Source organism: Haliotis rubra, unplaced genomic scaffold (assembly GCF_003918875.1).
Source record: "Haliotis rubra isolate DU_JTF1 unplaced genomic scaffold, ASM391887v1 Scf115, whole genome shotgun sequence".
NCBI lineage: Eukaryota > Metazoa > Mollusca > Gastropoda > Lepetellida > Haliotidae > Haliotis > Haliotis rubra.
This window is the reverse complement of record NW_025765059.1, coordinates 409,960-429,992: the sequence shown is the minus strand read 5'-3', so window position 1 is coordinate 429,992 and position 20,033 is coordinate 409,960. Positions and strand designations below refer to the sequence as shown.

The following is a 20,033-nucleotide window of genomic DNA, read 5'->3' as shown; positions in this document are numbered from 1 at the left end:
TCATAAAGGTAGGAGGGTAACGTTTCTTTTGGCGTCTAGTGAATATTCCGGTGTTTCTAAGATGAACAATTGACTTGCCTCTGTATGTGTTTGGGACGGGTGCCAGGATATGTGACAGGATACGCTATTGTTTTAGCGAACACCTGGTATCGTCACTTTTTTTCATAATGATTAATGACCAATAACCTGTGCTTATGATTATTAGCGCCTTGAGCGAGCATTGCATGCACAGATATAGGCGCGGTTACAAATACCCACTATTATTATATTATTATTATATAGTGGCTTGCTGTAGGGTTTTATAATTATGGAAATGTTTCTCGCTTGTGTATATGTTTGAGCCGTACACCCTTCCCGGTCGTAAAAACACCATACTTTTATTATTTTGTTTTAAATGGGTCCAATAAACAATCACATTCAGAAATGCAATGATCGCATCTGTTCTAAAGCGTTGTAATTGAGAGCTTTGGTGTGCAGTGTTGCATATTGTACGTGCGCCTCTGTCGATTTCATTGCCTCTTGAGGTTGATATACAGAGTTGCGTCCCTTGTTCATACTGGGCTGTTTTCACTACCAGAGACCCTCAGGCCAGATTCTCTCGTTGTCACCAATCCTTTCACTAGTCATACTGAGCAGCCATTACATTGGCAGATCTAAGAGAGGTGTGTGTGTGTGTGTGTGTGTGTGTGCGTGCGTGCGTGCGTGTGCGTATTTGTGCGTGTGCGTGCGCGCGACAAACCATTATAAAGGTGACTATAGATTGCAGTAGAATCAATTTATTTGGCAGTTGGAGAGGTTTCGACAATAACAACTTCATTTGGTTCACAAAATTCAAATTGAAGTGAGTGATTACATATCTTCTCGCCTGGATGCGTATCTTCTGTCCACGACGGCACGTGCAGTTTGGATGTCAGTTACATGATGTCACCACGCGCTTTATGGCTGGTTTCATACTTATATTTACATACACTATCAACTTCAGCGTCAGTATGTCCGAGGTGGTGAGAATTATATGGCATCAGAGCGTTTATCTTTCTTTTTCTGGCCGGGGATGTTGGCTCGGTACCATTCTTTGATTTCTTCCATCGTCTGCGGCAGCTCGTGACCACGTGTTTCCGGTAGAAACTGGATGAAGAAGCCGGCCAGGAGGCACATGATCACAAAGATTGCACCCGGAGCCCAGGCCACGACCTTTGCCTGCAGATAATGGAGAGCGAGTGAGTTTAGTTTTACGCCGATTTTAGCAATATTCCAGCAATATCACGGCAGGGGACACCAGAAATGGGCTTCACAAATTGTACCCATGTGAGGAATCGAACCTGGGTCTTCGGCGTGACGACCGAAAGCTTTAACCACTAGGTTTTCCCCACCGCCCCAGATAATGGAGAGACAGGACATAATAACATGGACAAGGATGACTTTCTTGGCGCCTTGAAGTATTTGGAAGTACCGCAATGATTATAGTGTAATCTTGGTCTGACTTACAAGCTTTGAGGCGTATGGTGATAGCATTCCTCCAAGCCTAGACACCGAGGACGCTGCTCCGAGACCAACGTTCCTGGAAGGTAAACAGACAAATGTCTGTCAAGTTACAGAAAGTATTCTTGTGGAGAGATTTAGATGGATCATTGAATTGGTGTTAGTGAAAAGAGTATCATTGTGTTTGCTTGAATAGGGAGATTTAGAGGAACCACTAAACTGATGTTTCTAAGGGAGTGTTCTTGTGATGGACAGAGTGGGGATAATTAGAGGGATCAATGACCTCATGTTTGTGTCGATTATTGTTTCCACTGACCTAAGGTTTGTAGGGAACAGTTCCGGAGTGTAGATGAAGAGGGTGCCGAAGGCCGTCGTAATCGTGAGTTTCCCGATCATAGACAAGATGGTGGCGGCGATCTGGGCCGCCTGGCTGTCAGCTGAATACAATCATTTGTTCAAGAACCACTGATTACAACAATAATCCTTAACTCTCTCTCTCTCTCTCTCTCTCTCTCTCTCTCTCTCTCTCTCTCTCTCTCTCTCTCTCTCTCTCTCTCTCTCTCTCTCTCTCTCTCTCTCTCTCTCTCTCTCTCTCTCTCTCTCTCTCTCTGTCTCTCACGAGCAAACAAAAGCACGTACACACAACACCTCAATCCACACACTCCGGTACCTTAGGTCATCTAACAACATTCGTAAATTCCACTCATCATTGGACACCATTTGGAAGAATCCGTGCATACTCCAGTTTGCATTATCATTATAACAGACAGGCGAACCCCCTGAAACATTAACTTCAATGTGGCTTTAGTCATTTTCAAAAGGGGGGGGAGAGAGAGAGAGAGAGGCGGATCCGACAATGATAACATGTCAGTGAAGTAGGCACCTATTGCCTGGAACGCATATGTTTCTGTCTGAAATATTATGTACTCTGTTCCATTTACAATAATCAAACTTGAAACGCTGCCGTCATGGCTTGAAGATACATCGGAGGGTCTGGTCAGTATGTTTTAAGAATGAAACCACGCAGTGGCGCTACTCCGTCACATTCCGAGATGTCGTGACGGTAACGGAAGACGCCGAGTGGACGCCGAGTTGACAACCCTGCACCTGCTGGTATGTGCCATCCATATAGCATATTTCTATACACCTTTATCCTGGCTGGGGACTGCACTGAGCCATGCAAGGACTTACCCACGAATGTCGTGAGCAGAACGGCCCCAAGCAAACTCACTCCAGCTGTGGTGTGAAACATCAGTGAAGGCTTCTTCCGGCCAAATCTACAACACAACAGCGAAATGATTATGTAAAATGATAAGGCCATATATAAATATATTGTTGTTTCTCATTACCGCCCGACACAAAAATTCGACCCGACCCTAATATTTCTTCTTTTTTTCACACCAGAGACTCTCAAAATGTGCATGAATATTTCACACTTCTAAGTTTGGATTTTCTTTCGGAGAAAGGTGTTAATTTCCTCAGAAATCAAGGGGTTTGGATATAAAATGTAAAAATTAAATCCTCCCGTCCGACCCATAGTGATGAGAAACAAGTATATTTTTATGTGGCCTTACTGTTGATAGTCTTCGGGATCATGTATCAGCTCTGGTGACTTCACGATTCCTACCACACTCCACTATTTTATTCTTAGTTTTATAGTTATCTGTTTTGTGTCCGCTTTTTGTTTCAAAGGTTTGTGTATATTAGAAACCGTAAATACATATAGATCATAGGCATTTTACAGCCTCTTCGGCGCTTTGACGTACAACTGTAACAAGGCGCTGTCTTGTTTTTATGTGAAAGAGGACTCAGCCCAACCCACAATCACCCAGCCCCAGTACCTTTCTAGAGTCAAATAGATGAGAAGAGCTGCCGGGACTTCGACCACGGAGTTACAGAAGTAGTTCAGGTAGCGGTTTCCTGCCAGTGTGGACGACGTCATGTACAACCCATAATACACCAGAGAATCCACGATCCTGAAGCAGGGAAAAGGGTGTCGGTTCTAGCACTGTCCTATTTAATGTCAAAAACATTTTAAAGGTGAAACACGTACAGTTTGAGTTTTTCATATTACTTACCAACAGTACCACACAATAAGTGCGTTTTTAAAAATCATCTTGTTCCTGAGGATATCAAGCAGATTGTACTTTTTAGTAGGCTTGTGAGTTACTCCATTGTCGTCGTCGTCCGTCATCTTCTGCAGCACGCCGTTCCCGTTCTGACTGTTTAGAAGCAATGTCTTAGTTTCGATCTCAGCGGTAGACTCATTCTCGATGCAGTCGACCATCTGTACGTCGTTGGCGTCAGTAGCTACGTGTACGGTAGCCTCAACTACGGTTTTCTTGATACCATTGCTAATCCCGTTCACTGGTCGCACCATGTCCTCACTGCCCTTGTCTGCAGCGTTGGGAGTGACCTTCTCGGAGTAATTGTACGACGCCATCACGTCATCTATTGGGACGTTGTTAATTTTGGCGGCTTTCTTCAATATCCTTTCCACTTCTTTCGTTTTTCCATTGGCCATCAACCACCTGAGTGTCTCATCCAGTTTGCTAGTCAAAGAAACAGGTAGATCAACTTCACAATATAGGGATATAAACGAGTAGGATAGAGGCATTCAGTGGCAATCCATTCGGACTTTAGCACACTGTTTTTGAAAGGAAAGAACACAAAATTAGGGAAAAGCCAGATGAAATACTACTGGGTGACAGAATGATTCAGTCCTAACGTGTAATAAATTTCATTTTCGGGAACATTTTGTATATTTGCAATGTCCATTTATTCAAACACTCAGGCGCACGCACGCACGCACGCACGCACACACACACCTACAGATTAAAATGTTACCAGCCTATACTTACAAGGGTAAAATGAGGGAATACATGGCGGTCAAGGCCACCGCCAGCTGTAGGTACCTCCAGCTGACGTTACGGAGGAGGTATGCGAGGGGCGCGAGGGTAACGAGAGAACAACCCCACAGGCAGCTCCCGATAGTTCCAGCTTTGAACCTCTTGTCTGTTGGCGCCCACTCTAGTATCATCGTCGCTATCGTCAGATCCGTCCCCTGCAGCGACAGAAGGTATAACATCAACTCATGCCTCACGTGATGTCGCCCAATTACGTTGTCACAGATGTCGCAACAAGGCAACAGCAAGCGTTTAAACTGTTTCACCGAAAACCATATTTTGCTCTTCCACAGGAAATACTTTGACATTTACTACGACAATACATGTAATTTCCAAAATCCCATGCATATTTGGGAAAACCAAAGTGACTTAATTATTTACGAGTGTATTATGTATCAGTGTTGATGTAAATTAAAGTGATTGAATAAATCCTTTAGATTCGATGACGTTTGTTGGCTAGTGTTTATTATGCTACACAGTTCTGCATGAAGAGGTACTTGGCACTTCCAAATGAACGTACTTGCTGGAAGATCCCGCCGATGAATCGAAAAGTCGCGAAAACGGCATAGTTTGGAGAGAAAGCCAAAACGAGTCCTGTGACGATCAGGCCCATCACACTGGTTGTGTACGTCCACTTCCGGCCGAACCTGTCCGAGAGAGACGAACACAAGATGGCGCCCGTCGCTTGCCCCAACACAAACAAAGTCTGGGTGAGCTCCGAAAGCGTTGCCTGCTCACACACCAGATCCCACTAGAACAACAGGAAGTCCATCATAAACTCACGGTATTTGCACTGAATATCAACCAACTGATGTAGCCTAGTGGTTAACGTGCGCTCGTCACTCTGATGAGCGCAATGTTGAAACCCATTTCAGGTGTCACTCACCGTGATGCTACTTGTTAACGTTCACACTGGAACAGGGAATTCTATTTCCCGGCCAGTGTGTGTTATTCTAGTATTGTTATGTTAGAATAACGACATAAAGCCACACTGATCAGTAACTCGCTTACATGGTTTACATCATCCAAAGTGCTGCCACTCACACAGGGTTATCTGGTCCCAACTTTAATGTGTTTTCGTTCTGGCGACTGTGTGCTCTATTTTCAGGTGAGTGTTTCAGCGCTCCCAATATTATCATCATTATTGGTGGATTAACGGCGTAAAATCATCCGCATTCAATCAGTCATTTGCCATACCCACGTGCTCTTTCCTAGAAACCCTGAAAAGGAGTTGTACTGTCGGAAATAGAAAAAAAACTGCTTTTAGGCTGTCACTCTGTATCCCTAAAATGTACACAATTGCAAATAGCATATGTCGAAATAACCCACATCGGCCTAACTAGGCGTTCAGTGGGATGCGTAATAGGATATCCAGAAAAGCATGTTTAGTCGTAAAATCGGGCAAAACGTAGAAAAAATACGAACAGCTGCTGAAAACAATAGATCAGACTATAGACGGCAATTAGGTCGCTCAGCCAGGTATGACGACGGACCGTCGACTCACGTGGCATGAAATGCAGACAGACAGACAGATATTTTATTTCAGTCTCACCTCACATAAAATACATATATAAATATATTTATAAAATATAGCATATAAGTGAGCCACCCTTTAAGGGTTATGAGAGACTAATGTATTAAAAAATTATAAATACTAAATAATAAATAATTATATAGGTACAGTGTAAAATCTAACCGTATAAAATATGTTTTCTTCTTTGCAAGATATAAAAGCAGGTTTTGGCACTGAAATATACATGGTGTTTAAAAAGTGAAACTAACTTATCATCATCACAAAGATCTAAGAAGTTGGGATAGCTAAAACAGACATTTTCATATAAACTTTCACGCAAATCATCATACATAGGGCAATACAACAGAACGTGTCTTTCATCCTCAACACTCTCACTGCACTGAAAACATACCCTCTCATTCACATTCACATTTGTATATCTGCCGGTTTCCAAATGCAGAGGAGCAGTACCTGATCTGAATTTGGAGAAGGCAGAGCGGTAAGAAGGGGGCATACTCATACTCACATAACTTTCACAGCCATACACATCCTTAAACATTCGATACGTTCGTAATTTATTACCTCCCGTTCTACCGCTTGGCTTGTGTAATAACTCATACCAATCATTCACATACTTCTGCATACAAATATCTCGCACCTTCTCGCATACCCGTTTAACATTAACATCAGCTTCCACACTAAGGCCCCATTCATTTAACCTTGCTTTTACTCGGAAATTCCAATTTCTCACACATCCACTCGCACAACTCTCCGACCATATAAATACATACTTATTTATTCTAAAAGACATTTTTCTAAAACGACAGTATTGTCTAACAATACATATCCATTGTCGAACAATTGGAGGGATCCATCCCATGTCTCCATTCACTGCAACGTTAGGTGCATATTTACCCACCCCAAAGAAAAATCTCAAAGCACGATGGTGGACAGCATCTGCTGCCTACAGGCACAAGAGGTCATCTAAAAGATATTTTATGCTTTTTTATGAGTGGAATATGTTTCGTCTATTGATTAACATCGTACGTGTCTTTCTTTCATAAAGTTTATGTTGTGATAAGATACCCATAGAAAAGTTTATATCAGCCATCGTATGAAATGTCTCAAAATATATAGGTGGCGTGACTACCAGAAGATCGACAGGATTGGATATTATTTGTAAATTGTTAATGACATGCCGGTTTTTTCCCCAGTTCGCCTGAAAGATCATTTTATCTTAGCTGATATCACTATTCCCCCAGCCCGACCTCAACCACCGTCTGCGACACCCGCCCTGGTTTTGCTTTTGAGACGACCCCTCCCACCTGTTTCTTTTTATAGTGATAGTGAGACTCCATGGCAGCTACATCCTTAATAGTTTCAGTGTTAAAGTTATTATTTTTTATGTCAGCTATCGTTTATAATGAAGCTAAGTTTAATTACCAAATGGGCATTTAAAAAGTGTCCTTGGTAATACAATATAATCGCACACTAATTTGCATAAAGCCAATTTCCAAATAAGTCGACATGGACATAGAAAAAAAAACATTGCTAATTTCTGCACTAATCTCTCCTCAGTAAAGTCCTTTTCTACGTTACCTATCTCCCTACCACTGAGACTGTAGTTAGGCCGAAGTTAATTTAACAGATATTTCACACTTTCATGTATTAACTCCATAAATTGTAGATATAAATGCGAAAATAACGTTTTTTTCTATTTCCGACAGTACTTTAATGTTGATTTATTGCAGAATGTTTTTGCTACCGTACTCAAGGACATGTTAACCCGTTATTGCGGCCAAGAAGATTCCAGGTACTGCCACACACTTACGTCAGACACCATGGACACCTGTTTGTGTTCCAGGTAGGTGTTTCCAGCTACACAATCAGTACGTTCAGTCACGATGCCCTGGCTTGTGTTGGTGTCAACGAAGATGTCGCACTCGCCGTACCTGATTCTGCTGTCGTTCCGGACAGTCAGACCCAAGTCCGATGTATTTGCCACCCCACTGCACGTGTGCGGGCCATCATAACCTGCAACATTATAACCTGCAACATCAAAACCTGCAACATCATAACCTGCAACATCAAAACCTGCAACATCATAACATCATAACCTGCAACATCATAACATCATAACCTGCAACATCATAACATCATTACCTGCAACATCATTACCTGCAACATCATAATCTGCAACATCAAAACCTGCAACATCAAAACATCATAACCTGCAACATCATAACATCATTACCTGCAACATCATAACCTGCAACATCATAATCTGCAACATCATAACCTGCAACATCAAAACCTTCAACATCATAACATCAAAACCTCCAACATCATAACATCATAACCTGCAACATCATTACATCATAATCTGCAACATCATAACATCATTACCTGCAACACCATAACCTGCAACATCATAACATCATAACCTGCAATATCATAACATCATAACCTGCAACATCATAACATCATAACCTGCAATATCATAACATCATAACCTGCAACATCATAACATCATACCCTTCAACACCATAACATCATAACCTGCAACATCATAACATCATAATCTGCAACATCATAACATCATAACCTGCAACACCATAACATCATAACCTGCAACATCATAACATCATAACCTGCAACATCATAACATCATTACCTGCAACACCATAACCTGCAACATCATAACATCATAACCTGCAATATCACAACATCATAACCTGCAACATCATAACCTGCAACACCATAACAATAACCTGCAACATCATAACCTGCAACATCATCAACATCATAACATCAACACCTGCAACATCATAACCTGCAACATCATTACCTGCAACATCATAACCTGCAACATCATAACCTGCAACATCAAAACCTGCAACATCAAAACCTGCAACATCATAACATCATTACCTGCAACATCATAACATCAAAACCTGCAACATCATAACATCAAAACCTACAACATCATAACCTGCAACATCATAATCTGCAACATCATAACCTGCAACATCAAAACCTTCAACATCATAACATCAAAACCTCCAACATCATAACATCATAACCTGCAACATCATTACATCATAATCTGCAACATCATAACATCATTACCTGCAACACCATAACCTGCAACATCATAACATCATAACCTGCAATATCATAACATCATAACCTGCAACATCATAACATCATAACCTGCAATATCATAACATCATAACCTGCAACATCATAACATCATACCCTTCAACACCATAACATCATAACCTGCAACATCATAACATCATAATCTGCAACATCATAACATCATAACCTGCAACACCATAACACCATAACCTTCAACACCATAACATCATAACCTGCAACATCATAACATCATAACCTGCAACATCATAACCTGCAACATCATAATCTGCAACATCAAAACCTACAACATCATAACCTGCAACATCATAACCTGCAACACCATAACATCATAACCTGCAACATCATAACCTGCAACACCATAACCTTCAACATCATAACATCATTACCTGCAACATCATAACCTGCAACATCATTACCTGCAACATCATAACCTGCAACATCATAACCTGCAACATCAAAACCTGCAACATCAAAACCTGCAACATCATAACATCATTACCTGCAACATCATAACATCAAAACCTGCAACCTGCAACATCATAACCTACAACATCATAACCTGCAACATCATAATCTGCAACATCAAAACCTGCAACACCATAACCTGCAACATCATAACCTGCAACACCATAACATCATAACATCATAACCTGTAATATCATAACATCATAACCTGCAACATCATAATCTGCAACATCAAAACCTACATCATAACCTGCAACATCATAACATCATAACCTGCAACGTCATAACCTGCAACATCATAACCAACATAACCATCACTTTTGAGGTGGGGTTAAAACGGCAGGTAACCAGAAGTGGCCAGTGGGGATTGCTATTTGTAACTCCGAACCACACCGTTCCGTGCCGCCACGGTCAGTGACAACAATCTGCAACTTGCACGGCCGTGAGACTTCCGCTAAGTCCATGGGCGATGGCTCCTAATAACCTAAATAAGCGTTCGTGCACGCACGCACGCACGCACGCACACACGAATGGACTAGTCATGTGGGAAACTAGAACGGCAGACATTCGACTCTATTTCAAGACCGCAAATATCCTCTTTCATTTTAAGGTATTCGAGCCTGACTTGCCTGAGACATCACCTTGATTCGTTAGAAACCATATCAGACAATGAGCCCGTGTTTGCGCCCTGGGGTGAAATTACGGAAATTTATCGACCGGTTAGTCATATTTTAACGAATTCCGTTCACTGATTCCCATAACTCGGAGCCTTACTGTCTCTATTGGGTTGTTTTAAGTTAGCCCCCATTTAATTGGGAGGTTTAATTGTTTAGAATTATTAATGCTTTGGAATGCATGCTCGACTCTTTTTAGTTATACTAATGTACTAGTAGTTTACCAAAGTAACAGTAATATATATTTATAAGACTATATCTCCACCCCGACAGCGCTAAATTTGATGGCTTGGCTGTTTCCATGGCTGCCAAAAGATCAAAAGATCTGTATTAACCAACAGGACAATCTATGATGACTTGCTTGGGCAGTGAGTCTGATACACAACCTCACTGCCAACGGAACCACCCGAATGTATGGTAAAATACCGCCGTTTTATCTGCAGTGTCAGCATGACGCAGATTTCTTGAGTGCTTTACGTTACTTACATTAGCGTGTGTGTTGTGAGGTGTCTGATATCGATATAATGTTAAGGGGCTATTGGCAGCCATTGTAACAACACAGCGATGGTAGACTATCGAGAGATCGGGTTTTCACAAGCAATGTGTTTGTATGATAACACTTTGTTACCTTTGAGGTATCTAAAGGATATACACACCTGATTTCATCTGATTCAGACCAATAAGAATCATGAACTACTTGATGTCGTGATGGAATGTGTCCACATGTGTGGCATGACTTACCCACAAAGATGTAGGAGAGGATGGTGAGGGACCCAGGGAGCACGGACATGTAGATGAGACCCAACTGTGTCGCCTGGTACCTCCCGTACCATTTCAGCGTGTTCAGCACCCGGTCGAGGTTAGTATGGTCCATCGTGCCTGTGATAACAACAAACCTGTGTTACCACCAGGGAGGAACTTGTCTGATATTTCCTGAACGTAAACCTTAGCTTTTTGATCCAGTTCAGTGGAGGCGAGGCAAATATACATTTTTTTTCGAATTTCGACGTACCTGTTTGTGGCTGATTGTCTAGATTAATGTTGGTTGTCTGGTGCTAGCCCACTGCGATATATGTTGGGTTAGGTGCAATACTCTTCACTGCACGTAAACCCGGAGAATATATGCCTATATATGCTCACACCTTGCGTCAGTTGAACCCTCGACGAACTTTGACCACCTACTCTAAATGAAGGATGCATGTGTTTTTGAGCCAATCAGATGTTATCTTAAGCCTTGTTTGGATGCACCGATTTGTCCCTGTGGGTATTATACCCCCGGGGTGGCAAAGGGCAAATGTGAAGTACGTTTACATGATCATTGTTAGCTCGGAAATATAATGATAAAAGTAATAACAACCATTTATGAATCACAGCTCATACAGAGCAAAGGATGTGAACAAACGCCGGTCCCGACAGTGACACCGATACAGATTCTATGAAACTGCTGTGAACAGTTAGACATCGTCTTTTCTCACAGAAAGATCCATATGGGAAAGACCAAGAAGTAGAAACTGGTGGAATGTAACCGGTAAAGGATTTGATGATGCACAATGTTAAGAGAACCAAGGGAGGCAGAGAACCCCGGTGTCAAATCAGTGCATGTAAACTAGGCTTTAAATTACTAAAACAATTCGGTTTAATTTCTTAAGCAAGCCCACATAGAGCACACGGGTATCATGAGAAACGTGATGGTTTACCAATAACGTCGGTGCATTCATTCATTCAGTCAGTCAGTCATTCATGTATGTATTTATTTTCTATTAACTGATTTTAATAAGATTTTGCTTTTACTTAACTTACAAAACATGCATTTACACAAGACCACAGAACTCATGGCTTGATATTATAGAAGATTCTAAATGCAAAGGTTTTTGTCTGATTTGAAACGTAGACAAGTACACTTATGAATAACAGCCAATATGATTCCCAACATATACATATAGGCCATATTTTACTTTATTGGCGTTAAACTCAAATTTCCCTATACTGCCAACCTGGAACTCAATGTACATATGTATACACGACTGCCTATGGATGATATACCCTAACATCTATACATATGAAAAGGATACAAAAGTTTCATCATTCCTGCCAAAGTAGTATTCGAAACTATGCGCATATTGTGAACATTATAGAAGCCAACATGCCGCCTGTACAGATGCTGTACGACACCGATGCTGCTAAAGACCGCCTACTGTGTTACATTACCCATACCGAGACGTGAATTCTTCCTTTTCGAAATGGAGTGAGTGAGTTTAGTTTTACGTTGCACACAGCAATATTCCAGCTATATGGCGGCGGTGTGTAAATAATTGAGTCTGGACCAGACAATTCAGTGATCAACAGCATGAGCATCGATCTGCGCAATTGGGAACCGATGACATGTGTCAACCAAGTCAGCGAGTCTGACCACCCGATCCCGTTAGTCGCCTCTTACGACAAGCATAGTCGCCTTTTGTGGCAGGCATGGGTTGCTGAAGACCTATTCTACCCCGGATCTTCACGGGTCTTTTCGAAATGTACGTTACCATTGCAACAAAGAAGACCTTAAATAGGGCGGCTTCTATTTGACGACATGTGAGTTTGTTCTAAGGAAAGAAAATGTGAAACGTCTGAAAAGAAACTTTTGATGCGCATTTTCCCCAGTCTGTTAGTGTGAAAACAGTATGTTCCATATGTTTATGATAGTTTCGACTAAGACAAGAAACAATTTTTCTGGTATCCTCAAATTATTTTCAAAATCTATCAATCCTTCAAGAGAATATTTACTTGTCTAAAACAAACTGATCAATATTAATTCCAGAACAAGTGGTCCTAAGAAGCATTGTACATGAAAACAGTGATTGTACTTCCTCTATTCCTCTGTTGGGCCCATCATCAAGATTTTGGTATTGCATGAGTATATTAAAACTCAATACTTCAGCTCACCAATATTTCGGAAGAAGGTCACTGCGCAGTAGCTAGCACTATTGCACAATCCAGCACCTACCTGCAACGTGATGTTATGGGATCCCAACAGAGAGGACCTCAATCACGCCAGAAACGTTGAACAATATGTCCTCACAGTGCTGGTGTGGAGAGTCGCCAGTCACGTGGACAGGGTCGTGTCTGGGCATCTGTAAACCTCACTGTAGAGGGTGAAATTAGGTTTAACGTCGTGCTTGAGAATATTTAGCTCATATGAAGACGTGCATGCGTGTTTATGGGTATGTACGGCTGCTTGTACTAGCCCAGACTGAAGCTGGTTTTATAGTGCTAGCCCACTGAGATACCAGACCGCAGTGAAGCATGAGTACCCCACTCAGACACATTATACTGACTCAGAGCCGACCAGTCCTTGTTGTACCCATTAATGCCGAGCGCCAGGCAGGGACCAAGAAGTACCATATTTTAACGTCTTTTGGTATGACGCGGTCGGTAATCGAACCCGCGACCTTCCGCTCTCCGGGCAGACGCTTTAACCACTACACCACGGAGGCGGTACCTCACTTTAGAACAGAGATGCTTAGCCTTGCACTAATATGATTAATCACCTTTTTCAATCTGTTTGCCTTTGTAAATCCCTTACTACATTATTACAAAATCACTCGTGGTTTGGAAAACCTTCTACTGCCGTGTCCTAATTTCGTGATACTTAGATAGTTCCCCAATTTGAGATATGTTGACGCGAGGTATTAGATTACGTGTTGCTACTGCCTCTACAACAACACCAACAACTGCCTACTGCCTCTACAACAGCGACTACTGCACCTACCAAGGCAACTACTGCCTTCCTCGACGGCAGTTAATACCTACTACTACCTCTTCAACACAAGCTAATGCCTCTACAACACAAAACTGCTGCCTCTTCAACACCAATTACTGCCTCTAAAACACAAAACTGCTGCCTCTTAAACACCAATTACTGCCTCTACGCCTCTTCAACACCAGTAACTGCCTCTTCAACACCAGTAACTGCCTCTTCAACACCAATTACTGCCTCTAAAACACAAAACTGCTGCCTCTTCAACACCAATTACTGCCTCTACGCCTCTTCAACACCAGTAACTGCCTCTTCAACACCAGTAACTGCCTCTTCAACACCAATTACTGCCTCTACAACACCAACCGCTGCCTCTTCAACACCAATTTCTGCCTCTTCAACACCAATTACTGCCTCTAAAACACCAACTGCTGCCTCTTCAACACCAATTACTGCCTCTAAAACACCAACTGCTCCCTCTTCAACACCAATTTCTGCCTCTTCAACACCAATTACTGCCTCTTCAACACCAATTTCTGCCTCTACAACACCAATTACTGCCTCTTCAACACCAGTTACTGCCTCTTCAACACCATTTACTGCCTCTAAAACACCAACTGCTGCCTCTTCAACACCAATTTCTGCCTCTTCAACACCAATTACTGCCTCTAAAACACCAACTGCTGCCTCTTCAAGACCAATTACTGCCACTGAAACACCAATTACTGACTCTTCAACACCCATTTCTGCCTCTAAAACACCAATTACTGCCTCTGAAACACCAACTGCTGCCTCTTCAACACCAATTACTGCCTCTAAAACACCAACTGCTGCCTCTTCAACACCAGTTACTGCCTCTAAAACAACAATTACTGCCTCTTAAACACCAGCTGCTGCCTCTTCAACTCCATTTACTGCTGCTTCAACACTATGTACTGCCTCTAGAACACCATTTAAATCACCTACAACGCCAACTGCTGCCTATACAAAACAAACTACTCCGTCTTCAACACCATCAATTATTATTATTATATTATTATTATTATATGGGTATTCATTTAGCGCTATAGTCCATCCCAATTGCATGCTCAAAGCGCTTCTTTGTTTTCCCTCGATCAGTGGATGTCATATTATCAATCTCATCTCCCTGGGGATCATACAACTCTTGCGGCCACTAGGCGCACCGAGTTATTGCGTCTATTATATCACACACTACTGCGTTTACAACGCGGACAAATATCATTCCAACACCGACTACTGCCCTCAGCGTTTCAGGAGAGTTGGGCCTGTATTCTTTGTTGTCTGCATCTGCGCATAAGACGTTCATTCAAAACTCCACTGAGGACAGGTCTTTGTTCGTCAGATGTTTACTCTTTTGCAATAATAAATACGTCTTCAAAAAGCAAATTCCTTTGCTGGTTGTTTGCATTCTGCCATCATTTGAACAGACTCGCTAACTAAATCCCTTGAATAGGTTAGTCATGATATGGCTGGAACATTGCAAACTGACGGAACAAGACAACATTCAATAACGGTTTAACTGTAGCGAAACAACTATCGAGTATCTGTCTGTTGGCACTGCTCAATACTCCTGTAGCAGACCTTTCTAAAACGTATCTCTTAACGGAAGCACAGTGCTTGACCGATTGCAGGATATTTTGCAATAATTGCTTCATGACCCCGACTAGTTTCCGAGTATTTTCAGATTTATCTTGATGACATAGTTGGTATTCTATCAGATGTCGTTTCGGTCCTGTATTGAACGTATCAATGTGTAGTGGTATTTATCATGTGAGGCTTCAGTAAGATAATACGGAGGTATCACATCGAATTTATCGTGTCACTTATTTTTCGTAATGGCGGAAAGCTTAAAACGGTTGAGAAGTGGTATTATAAGGGCAACCAACTGAAAACTGTGACGTATTATAAGTATGTAGGTGTGATCTTTTCATCACGACTGTGTTGGTCAACAGCCTGTGAAACTCTTGCAAACCAAGCATCAAAAGCTTGTTTTCCTATTTACCAGCAAATGAAATTTTACCCAGATCTTTCGCTGAAGGTTATTTTGTCCATATTTGATACTAAACTTGCACCAATTGCATGTTATGGCAGTGAAATATGGGGCTTTACATTTCGTAAAAGTCCAGAAAAAGTCCAGAGTAAGTTCTTCAAACAATATCTTGGTTAAAGTAATTACTCAACAGTTCTCGCAGTCTTACATAGAGACGTAAACGTTCAATAAGATCATTTTCCACCGGGTGATAGAATGTGAAGGTTAGCTATCACCCTGCTTCTCATCGTCTTCTTCGGTTTCATTTCCCTGGGTAAATCTCATTACCTTCAACCACTGAAGATCAGAGTTAGAATTGATCTTCAGCAATCCATACTTATCGTTAGAGGCAACTAACAGGATCGGGTGGCCAGGCTCACTGCCTTGGTTGACACATGTCATCGTATGTCAGTTGCGTAGATCGATGCTCATGCTGTTAATCACTATACTGTCTGGTCCAGTCTCGATTATTTACAGACCGCCGCCATATACCCATCGTCTGTGGGGAGCGTCAACATACTATGAAGGGGGACTATTCAGGACGATTCAGGTCTATTTCTCAAATGTACTACTGTACCAAATTTCAACATTTACGGAATATTTGTGGTCATGAAATCAGAAACGGTCAATACACCAACCTAACTGAGATTGCTGTCTCCCGATTCTACCACACTCATAGGCGTAACGTTCTCACACATGTGATAAACACGTGATCTACAGAAAACACACCAATAAAACACAGTTTTATTTCTGGTATTATTACTTAGCAACGAAAACATACAACATAAACAATGTTTTCAGAACAATCCAATGTGAAGGTCAACTGTCATCCTGCTTCTCATCTTGCTTTGGTTTTCGTTTCCTTGTGTACATCTCATTGATTTCCTCTATTGTTGTGGGGAGTTCTCGTCCCTTTGTCTCTGGGAGGAATCGTATGAGGAACGTAGCGATAAGGCAGAGTGTCCCAAACAGAGCCCCTGGACCCCATATCACCTTCGCAGCCTGTTGAAAAAGATGCGAATCTGATGTCAGTAACGCAGGTTGTATCTGTCTGGCTGTGGAAACGAAAGCAATTGTATCTGTTGGCAGAAAATAATCGCGACTATCTGTGTGGAACACTCTCTATACAACACGTGTCTATGTCAGAATGTCGAGTAAACTGCAGGGGTACTGCATGTCAGCACGTACCATGTTTGATCTCCCTAGAGCTGTGTTTAGCCCCGATAACGCGTTTGTTGTACAGTGAACAATCAGTCTACGTCTTTTGATGGATCGTGGAAAGGGGAGGTTAGGTGGATAGGAATGGCTTGGGGTGGGGGTGATATTTACAGTGGATAAATATCCAAAATGGATGGTTGGCCTCACCAGTCGATCTGAGTACGGTGCCGTCATCCCACCTACCCGCGACATAGTCGACCCCATTCCTAAACCTGCCATCCTGAAACCAACGTAACAACGTCTACATATTTCATCAAGCTATACTCTGTACGTGCAACTGAGATCATTAAACATTTGCTCCACTTTAAATTAATTTGAATATATGCCGCATACGTGACGCCATGATTTGTCAGACTTGACTAACGATGAAAACAATATATTTACCGAGGTGGGAATGAATGGGCATGCATTATAGTCAGATTCGTGATTGTCTTCGTTACATGTATCTAACAAGTTCTGCATCAATATTTGTACAGCCTTGAAGGTGTGTACTGTTTGTTCGGAATCTGAAAACGTAATTTCTGCCTATGTGTGATCCCTTCCTACAGATCCAGCAGTGATGCGGTCACTGTACCTGAGGTTTGTGGGGAACAGCTCGGGGCTGTAGATGAAGAGAGCGTTGAAGGATCCAGTGATGGCGAACTTCCCAAACATGTTGAGTGCAGTAGCTGCTGACCCACCTGCATATGTGTGACTTGGGATACAAACACGAGTGTATGTTCATTTTCATGGGTTGAACCCAGAGACCATATAATAGAAGGACGGCCCTCGAGCCAGTGCGCAAAACCATCAGCGCTACGGCTTTTACTGCGCAGCCTGTCCGGAAGCTGGCAAAAACGTGTGTTGACTTCAGTCATCGATTTCGCGTATTTTCATTGCAAAGGTAAGATTTGATGTTTTTCATGTATTCTCATGCATATACTTATATTTGCAACAGTGCATTAGAGGTGTATTAGGGGTGCTAAAGCATATATTTGTCTTTGTATTTGATGAATACTGTCATGTGTGCTCGTTGTTCTGTGAGAACAATGGCGGAGGTGAAAAATCGGCGAAAGTTCCGATTTTGATTTTCAATAACGGATACTAATTCTCAATACAAATCCTTACTTACCGGGGTGTAATGAAAGAAGATAAGATAAAGATTGGTATAGTGGCATTTATAAGTCTAGGGCGGTCGCGTCATTCCTTATTTTGGCTCCTGCAATGCGACGAAATATGATGTTTTCCGAAATATTTGGTTACATGCCAGGCCGTAGCGCTGATGGTCGGTGATAAACTGTTGGGGAGGGCCGTCCCTCTATTATATGGTCTCTGGTTGAACATAAATGTGTGTTCGACCAATAATGGACATCGGACATTACAGGTGTCACCTAACCGGGAGAGGGTAATCACAGATAGCTTACCTGCGGTAGTGAGGATGATGACAGAGAGTATGAGAGAGGTACCCGCCATGAAATGGTAGATCATCGCCACCTGACGTCGTCCAAACCTAAACATGAATAGTTCAAGGTGAGGAATGATGTTGTAAGTATCCATGCAGGGCTGCATTAAGGACATGTCATCACCGTATTGCTGTCAAGTTGCACTGCACCGTGGCTTCAAAATGGTTTGGCTATTAATACAGTACTATATCTACAAGGTGAGTCTAATAAAGTGTGTGTTTTGTCTGCAATGTATCAAACAGTACTCAGTAGTACACCACATTTACTAGCAATTACAGGATACTATAGAAATTGGGATTTCTTTATGAATACATCTGTATTACACCTCCAGGTTGGTATTAGTAGTACATACATGTCATGCCTCGTAAGGATGGGAACCATAATAATCTCGGCTCATATGCCTACCTGGTGAGACTGCAACGAGCTTTGTATGCTCCCACAGGGAGTTGAGATTGAGTAACGCATCCTGCACGATTGATTGACTACCAGTGAACGAGAGAAAAGTAAAGCGCCTTGTGATGCCTGAGACGGGCTGGATATCTATTAATACAAATCTGTATATATGATATATATATGATCTATGTTGCCTACAGGGTGAGACCAGGAATACATCTGTGTTATGCCTACAGGGTGAGACCAGTAATACATCTGTATGCCTACAGGGTGAGACCAGCCTACAGTGGTGAGACCAGTAATACATCTGTGTTATGCCTACAGGGTGAGACCAGTAATACATCTGTGTTATGCCTACAGGGTGAGATCCAGTAATACATCTGTGTTATGCCTACAGTGTGAGACCAGGAATACATCTGTGTTATGTCTACAGTGTGAGACCAGGAATACATCTGTGTTATGCCTACAGGGTGAGACCAGTAATACATCTGTGTTATGCCTACAGGTGAGACCAGTAATACATCTGTGTTATGCCTACAGGGTGAGACCAGGAATACATCTGTGTTATGTACTACAGTGTTATGTGACAGACCAGTAATACATCTGTGTTATGCCTACAAGGTGAGGGTGAGACCAGTAATACATCTGTATTATGCCTACAGGGTGAGTAATACATCTGTGTTATGCCTACAAGGTGAGATCAGTAATACATCTGTGTTATGCCTACAGGGTGAGACCAGTAATACATCTGTGTTATGCCTACAGGGTGAGACCAGTAATACATCTGTGTTATGCCTACAGGGTGAGACCAGTAATACATCTGTGTTATGCCTACAGGGTGAGACCAGTAATACATCTGTGTTATGCAGTAATACTCTGTGTTACAGTGTGAGACCAGTAATACATCTGTGTTATGCCTACAGGGTGAGACTATTAATACATCTGTGTTATGCCTACAGGGTGAGGTCAGTAATACATCTGTGTTATGC

The 20,033-nt window shown here is 42.0% G+C and overlaps 1 protein-coding gene across 1 annotated transcript in view; it reads right to left on the bottom strand.

The window, feature by feature from the left end:
• Positions 1-760: 760 nt before the first annotated feature.
• The window catches only part of LOC124254678, a 28,254-nt gene continuing 8,981 nt past the window's right edge, over positions 761-20,033 (bottom strand). The window contains exons 7-21 of the mRNA XM_046688527.1: positions 18,613-18,698; positions 17,784-17,904; positions 17,357-17,429; positions 16,813-16,993; positions 14,241-14,651; positions 10,941-11,078; positions 7,730-7,932; positions 4,906-5,136; positions 4,341-4,543; positions 3,558-4,031; positions 3,321-3,455; positions 2,671-2,756; positions 1,796-1,916; positions 1,486-1,558; positions 761-1,197 (exon numbers count right to left, since the gene is read on the bottom strand). Of these exons, the coding sequence (XP_046544483.1) occupies positions 1,009-1,197; positions 1,486-1,558; positions 1,796-1,916; positions 2,671-2,756; positions 3,321-3,455; positions 3,558-4,031; positions 4,341-4,543; positions 4,906-5,136; positions 7,730-7,932; positions 10,941-11,078; positions 14,241-14,651; positions 16,813-16,993; positions 17,357-17,429; positions 17,784-17,904; positions 18,613-18,698 (2,725 nt within the window). The 3' untranslated portion in view covers positions 761-1,008. The remainder of the gene's footprint in view (positions 1,198-1,485; positions 1,559-1,795; positions 1,917-2,670; positions 2,757-3,320; positions 3,456-3,557; positions 4,032-4,340; positions 4,544-4,905; positions 5,137-7,729; positions 7,933-10,940; positions 11,079-14,240; positions 14,652-16,812; positions 16,994-17,356; positions 17,430-17,783; positions 17,905-18,612; positions 18,699-20,033) is intronic.